The sequence below is a fragment of the Acomys minous genome, assembly GCF_964271855.1.
Source record: "Acomys minous genome assembly, chromosome: 16".
Taxonomy (NCBI): domain Eukaryota; kingdom Metazoa; phylum Chordata; class Mammalia; order Rodentia; family Muridae; genus Acomys; species Acomys minous.
The window spans coordinates 73,890,722-73,898,335 of record NC_140498.1 but is presented as its reverse complement, the minus strand read 5'-3'; the positions used below and the strand labels follow the sequence as shown (position 1 = coordinate 73,898,335).

At 49.6% G+C, this 7,614-nt stretch overlaps 1 protein-coding gene across 2 annotated transcripts in view; it reads right to left on the bottom strand.

Annotated features, from left to right (window-relative positions):
• Positions 1–2,380: 2,380 nt before the first annotated feature.
• The window catches only part of LOC311587627 (C-C motif chemokine 24-like), a 16,466-nt gene continuing 11,232 nt past the window's right edge, over positions 2,381–7,614 (bottom strand). For both annotated transcript variants that reach the window (XM_084764682.1, XM_084764683.1), the window contains exons 2-4: positions 4,756–4,859; positions 4,420–4,537; positions 2,381–2,845 (exon numbers count right to left, since the gene is read on the bottom strand). In XM_084764682.1, the coding sequence (XP_084620808.1) occupies positions 2,677–2,845; positions 4,420–4,537; positions 4,756–4,825 (357 nt within the window). In that variant the 5' untranslated portion in view covers positions 4,826–4,859 and the 3' untranslated portion in view covers positions 2,381–2,676. The remainder of the gene's footprint in view (positions 2,846–4,419; positions 4,538–4,755; positions 4,860–7,614) is intronic.

Sequence of the window (7,614 nt, the reverse complement as noted above, 5' to 3'; positions counted from 1 at the left end):
ATGTGGACCATAAGAAGATCTAGGTATGTATGTATATATGTATGTATGTGTGAACATGCATGTAGTCTCGGACCCCAGTTTCTGACCCCAAAACTTTCAGAATTTTCTAAGAGATGGGGGTAAGGAGTCTTTTACAAAAAGACCTAGATACCTAGAAACTTCCGGAGTCTTTGTCCCAACTACATGACTTTTGTTGAGCTCTTGAGTGTCTTATGACCCCAGCCCCTCACTGGGGGATTCTAGGCAGGTGCTCTACCACTGAGCCACACCCCAGCCCCTCACTGGGGGATTCTAGGCAGGTGCTCTACCACTGAGCCACACCCCAGCCCCTCACTGGGGGATTCTAGGCAGGGGCTCTACCACTGAGCCACACCCCAGCCCCTCACTGGGGGATTCTAGGCAGGTGCTCTACCATTGAGCCACACCCCAGCCCCTCACTGGGGGATTCTAGGCAGGAGATCTACCACTGAGCCACACCCCAACCCCTCACTGGGGGATTCTAGGCAGGTGCTCTACCACTGAGCCACACCCCAGGCCCTAACTGGGGGATTCTAGGCAGGAGCTCTACCACTGAGCCACACCCCAGCCCCTCACTGGGGGGTTCTAGGCAGGGGCTCTACCACTGAGCCACACCCCAGCTCCTCACTGGAGGATTCTAGGCAGGTGCTCTATCACTGAGCTGCATCTCAAGCCCTTTTGATCTTTATTCCAGAGTATCAGTGAAGGCAAAGGCCATGCATGACAGAATTCCTGGAGCTCTCATTCCTTCCCCACCCTGGATATGTAGCCCAGGAACCTCTCTGGAGCACACCTGCTTTTCTCGTAGTCGATCCTGTTCTCCAAGAGTTGAGAACAGGCAGGGGACAGCCACCTCCATGGGAAAAGTCACGTTTTACTTGGCTTATTAAGAATAGTGACCATATCTATGCTCTTGATGTACCCCACTGTATGTCACACAGTAAGGGGAGAAAAAACCCTGGGATTGGTTTCTTCCCTCTGTTCCCACCCTGTCTTCCCTTCACCAATGTGTAGGGAAGAGTCCAGTACTAAAAGCATATAAACTTCTTGTCCCTCAAAGCTGCAAGGAGCAAGCCATGTCACCAAGAGGAACACCTTGAAATTAGATGCTCACAAAGGAATTAAACTCTGTTGGCTGGGCCCTCCATCTTGGCCTCTAGATCCCTTTTAAAGTTAGAATTATCATCATCATCATCATCATCATCATTATTTTAGGTAATGTCTTGCTACGTAGCCCAGGCTAGTCTTGAACTCATGATCCTCTTGTTTCAGCCTTGTAACTGCTGAATTTATATGTGTATGCCTCTCCCCTTCTTGTCCCTTCTCCCCTATTTCCTCCCTCTATCTTTCCTTCCATTCTTTCTTCCTTCCTTTATTCCTCCATGACAAAGTCCTATGTATCCCAGGCTGGCCTTGAACTAGCTATGTAGCTAAAGATGCCTTTCCCTTCTTGACAGTCTCATATAGCCAGGCTGGCCTCAAATTTCCTATGTAGCTATATAGCCTTGTAGTCTTTTTTTTTTTTCAGGCAAGGAGGTTTGAGAGAAGGTTTCTCTATGTAGCCCTGGCTGTCCTGGAGCTTGCCATGTAGACCAGGCTGGCCTCAAACTCACAGAGTTCCTCCTTTCTCTGCCTCCTGAGGGCTGGGATTAAAGGTATGGGCCACCATGTCTGGCTAACCTTGAACTTCTCATCTTCTTGCCTGTATCTCCTGAGTGCTAGGATCACAGGCGTGCACTACCATGGACCGCCATGGACTACCATGCACCACCATGGACCACCATGCACCACCATGGACCACCATGCACCACCATGTACCACCATGCACACCATGCACCACCATGCACCACCATGGACCACCATGCACCACCATGGACCACCATGCACCACCATGGACCACCATGCACCACCATGCACCACCATGCACCACCATGCACCACCATGCACCACCATTTTGCATTGCTGTGGTTGATACTGTATGACCTGTGCCTGCTAGCCAAGCACACGACCAACTAAGCCACAACCCCAGGCCCCTCCATCCCCTTCTTTACAAAGGCTGATGAGTTTAAAAACACTGCCATTGAGTCTTCCATTTCAACTGAGTTTTTTATTTGTTCAAAGTTCTGGATGTGGGACCTTCCTGGAATACCCCCACCCACCCACCCACCCAACATGCTTGGAAGTTACTACTGTTGATAGATCTTCACCCACATGTGGACAGACAAACAAGCCTCAGGCCCCACCACAGGACAAGGACCTCATGGAAGCCAACAGCAAGCAAAGTACACCTGCAAGCAAGGTAGGTACACCTGCAAGCAAGGTACACCTGCAAGCAAGGTACACCTGCAAGCAAGGTACACCTGCATGTACTCCGGTCTTATGCTCCCGGACTCTGATGAAGCCTTCGAGCCACACAAGAGGAGAACACAGTATGGCTGATGCCATCTTTCTGGAACCTTCTCACTCAACACAGGAAACACCAGAACTCTGGCATGCTTGGAGGTCCCCTGGATTCTCACAGAATAAACACACTCCCTAAAAGGAATGCTAAGAATAGGAAAATGAACTCAGGCCCCATTCCAGCTGGTGTGCCGAATCCAAAGAAGCCTGGCCAGGCATCAATACCCATGTCCAAGTTCAGGGACGGAGGAGAAGGGCCTAAACCTCTGTGTTGTTGCCACGGCGACTCTGGATGGAAAACCTGGTACCCAGTGCCCTGGCACCTGCAGAAGTCCGGTTTCTCTTGGCATCCAGGTTTCGTATGTACTTCTGAACCCATGGCAACTTGGGGTCACCACAGAGTTTATAGCCCTTCTTGGTGATGAAGCTGCAGGGAAGAGCAACAGGGGTTTTAGTTTGAGGCCTGGCAAGGTCCTGGGACTAACTTTCCCTTCATGAGGAAGTGAGAGTGGGGAACCAGGAGTCTCAGCTGTTCGCCCCTGTGCATTCCGAGGGACAGAAGGGCAGCGGGGTGTGGAGATGCCACACTCTTTCTATGGCCTCCTTGTGAGGCAGAGGAGGTTGTGCCTTTGAATTATAATGCTGGATGTGATGGAAGAGATTTGGTCTCTATCTATAATGGGGAAACTGAGCAGAGCAAACAGTTCAGTGGCTAAAATGTCTGCCTTGCAACTGTGGGAATCCAAGCTCAATCCTCAACCCATTTTTAAAAGAAATCTAGGCATGGCCAGGAGGTGGTGGCGCATGCCATTGATTCCAGCACTCAGGAGGCAGAGGCAAGTGGATCTCTGTAAGTTCAAGGCCAGCCTGGTCTACAGAGCTAGTTCCAGGACAGGCTGGAACTGATGCCAGCTGGGGGGAACATTAGCATGTCATTTCCTATGCACCCTTGCTCAAGACACGACTTCATGCCTGTTACCTCAAGTTAAAGGTGGCTGTGAAGCTGTGTGCAATCTTGAGGCCTGGTTGGTCACATGACCTTGAGCTACTGGTCTTACTGAGCCTCAACTGCCTTCAGTAAAATGGGAGAAGTCCTATGTGCTCTCTATGATTGCTTTTGGGTTTGCCATGCTGAGGATGAAACCCAGGGCTTTGTGCATGTTAGAAAAGTACTGTACTTTTCCACATCCTAGCCCCTCACTGGGGGATTCTAGGCAGGTGCTCTACCACTGAGCCACACCCCAGCCCCTCACTGGGGGATTCTAGGCAGGGGCTCTACCACTGAGCCACACCCCAGCCCCTCACTGGGGGATTCTAGGCAGCTGCTCTACCACTGAGCCACACCCCAGCCCCTCACTGGGGGATTCTAGGCAAGTGCTCTACCACTGAGCCACACCCCAACCCCTCACTGGGGGATTCCAGGCAGGTGCTCTACCACTGAGCCACAACCCCAGCCCCTCACTGGGGGATTCTAGGCAGGTGCTCTACCACTGAGTCACACCCCAGCCCCTCACTGGGGGATTCTAGGCAAGTGCTCTACCACTGAGCCACACCCCCAGCCCCTCACTGGAGGATTCTAGGCAGGTGCTCTACCACTGAGTCACACCCCAGCCCCTTGCCGGGGGATTCCAAGCAAGCTTTCCAGCACTGTCTCATGGAATTGTTGAGAAGATTAGTTAGGCTAATATCATATCCTGTATTTCCTTCCATGAACAATGTCTAGCTTCCATTTGGTGCTTGGTGGATATTCTCAGCCTCCTGAGTATTGGAATGATAGTCTATACCATCATGTCCTGGTTGTCACATGATGTTGGAGATGGAATCCAGGGCTTCATATATTCTAAGCAAGCACTCTACCAACTGGTCTACCTCACTGCCTTGCTTCTCACTAGTCTTATGGGTGAGAAATCTGAAGTCCAGAGAGGTCTAGTGCCATCTTCAGAGATGCCCAAGGGCTGAACTTCCCCAGGGACCCTGGAAGTTCTTGGGTTAGATACTCACATCACCCCTGCCTTGGGACAGATGCTGCCGCTGGCCAACTGGTAGCTAACCACTCGGTTTTGTGGAATTTTCTTGACAACAAAGGACATGCAGCAAGAAGAAGGAATGGTCACAGAGTCTAAAAGGAGAGAGAGAGAGAAGAGCAGAATCAGCACCCAGCCTGCCATAGGCTTTCTTAGCCGCACTCACAGAGCCTGTTATACCCCAGGAGGTCAGAGCCCTAGGGCCTTCCCCAACCCCAGGCTTCTCGGTTCCTTTACCTTCCAGTATGCCAAACCCGCCTTGCCTTCAGGAGCTTTTGCTACCAGCAGCCCCAGGCTGGGTCCATATTCTCACCTGTGAGGAAGACGCAGCACGTGCAGGCTACCAGAAGAAGGCTGGCGATAACTGTGGCGGGTCCTGCCATGTCCTGGAGATCCGGCACTGCTCAGAGCTCAAAGCTGGGGTGCAGGAAAAAGGGCCTAAAGCTATGAGGATGTTTTCTGAAGGACACCCCAACTTCCTTCCCACTGGCCTTTATATGGACAGTTCAAGAGATGCAAACACTGCTGTTCCCCCCTCCCTCTCCCCCACAGACTTCCTCGAAAATCATGAGTATTCTGTGGTCCAAAAAGGCAGAAGTTATTGCCAATTTCTTGTCCAGCTGAGTCAGGGATTATTTAAGGGGGAGTCCAGCAAGAAAGAGCTGGGAGAAGGCTGTCATCCTGCCTAGGCCAAGGCCAAGGGCAAATGTTTTGGATGACTTGGCTCCGTTGCTTATCGTGTGGGATCCTGGGTAAATAACTTGGTTTTCTGAGCTTCAGTTTTTGTAGATGCACAAATAGGAAGAGTCTTCCCTATCTGCCTTCCTTCCATCCATCCAGTCATCCATCGATCTACCTGTCCATCCATTCTTCCATTGGTCTATCAGAACATATATCTACCATCCATCCATCCAACCATCCATCCATCTCTCCATCCATCATCCATTGCTCTACCTGTCCATCCATCTATCCATCCAGTCATCCATCGATCTGTCTGTCCACCCATCTATCCATCCATCTACCCATCCAGTCATCCATCGATCTACCTGTCCACCCATCCACCCTTGACTCTGCCTTCCCATTCATCTATCCATCACTTAGAGGAATAAAAACAGGCTCCCTGAGATGGCAGCTTGTTTTCAGAAGAGAATGGGAGGAAAAATGGTGAGAAGACACAGGGGTAGGTATCTAAACAGGACCCTGGGACCTGATAAAATACCCAAGCCAGTGTCCATTTAAGAACTTTAAACATGCCAGGCAGTGGTGGCACATGCCTTTAATCCCAGCACTTCTGATACGAGTGCTAGAACTTAGCACTGAACTTAGGTCCTCTGGAAGAGCCATTTCTCCAGCCTAGGCTTAAAAAAATTATTATAATTTACTTGGTTATCAATTTAGTTATCTCTGTGTGTGTTTCTGTGTGTGTGTTTCTGTGTGTGTGTGTGTGTGTCTAAGAGTAACTTGCAGGAATGTCTTAAAACTTTTATTTTTCATGGCTGGGAGGTGGTGGCGCATGCCTTTAATCCCAGCACTTGGGAGACAGAGGCAGGAGGATTGCTGTGAGTTCGAGGCCAGCCTGGTCTACAAAGTGAGTCCAGGACAGCCAAGGCTACACAGAGAAACCCTGTCTCGAAACAACAATAACAACAAAAACCCTTTCTTTTTCTTTTTTTCTTTTTTTGGATAGGAAAAAATAGTTTGTTGGGTATACTACAAGAGATCAATGGACAGGGCAGTAGCTAGAGTGCCTACAATCTCTTTTGTTACCTTTTTGTCAATGTATCTCATATGACGTATGTGTATACCATGTATGCACATAAACATGTGAGTACATTCGAGGAAGTGCACGTGGGTATGGAAGCCAGAGAGGTTGATGTTCAATACCTTTCCCTTATTTCTCTTCACGTTTGTTTATTTATTTAGATTTAATTTTATTTTAAATACTTGGACATGCAAGTATAGGTACCATCAGAAACCAGAAGACGGTGCCTGATTGCCTGGAGGTGGAGTTATAGGCGGTTGTGAACTGTCCAACTTGGAGACTGGGAACTGAACTAGACCCTGCAAAAGCAGAAGGCATTCTTCACAAGTGAACCATCTCTCCAGCCTCAGCCCACCTTAGTTTTTAGTTTTTGAGACAGGATCTCTCATAGACCCTGGAGGTCATTGATTTGGCTAGACTGGTTGGCCAATGAACTTCAGGGATCACTGTCTCTGTCTGCTTCAGCGCTGGGCTTATAAGGTCACATTGCTAAAACCCAGCTTTTAAAAAAAAATTATAGATTAATTGATGCATGCATTTGTTGGGGGTAGGGAGTCTGTGTGCCATAACATACATGTGGAGATCAGAGGATAATCTTGTGGGACTGGTTCTATCTAGGTTCTGGGGGAAGAACTCAGATCCTCGTGCTTGGCAGCAAGTGTTTACCCACTGAGCCATCTCCCCCCCGCCACCACCACCACCACCACCCCGCCATTATTGCATTTTCTAGTGTCCACCCAAGTCCTTGCTGTTTAGCAATTCTGAGAGGTGAGCCCACTGTCAATCTGGGTCTTGATGCAGTAACACATGGCAGGAAGAGGAAGTGGAAAATCATGGTTATCTGGAGAGAGAAGTACATGGCAGGGCAGGGCTGGGATGACCAGGGCCTAATGTTGTAATCCGAGTGGGTTGCCAAAAGGTCATCAGTGGGAGGGCTTAGTGTGGATGGATGGTGCATCTCAGATTGCTAACACCTTTAGGGGGTTTTCCAAGGCCTTAAAATGCCACCCACTCCATAGTTATAGTCTATCTGGGGGATTAGGCTGGGGGTTCCCAACCCTGTTTGTTGTTGTTGGTGTGTGTGTGTGTGTGTGTGTGTGTGTTTGTACCTCTGTGTGTGTGTGCACCTCTGTGTGTGTGTGCACATGTCCATGCATGCATGTGTGCCTATGGAGGCCAGTGGTTGACAATAAATCCCTTCCTCAAGCACTCTCCACCTTTTATAATGTGGCAGGGTTCCTCACTGTACCCAGAGCCCACTGGTTCAGCTACTCTGGCTAGCCAACCTGCCTCAGCAATCCCACTGTCTTCACTTCCCAAGAACTGGGATTGTAGATGGGCCACCACTCACGCACAGAATATACATGGGTGCTGGGGATTTGAACTCAGGTCCTCATGCTTGCACATGCA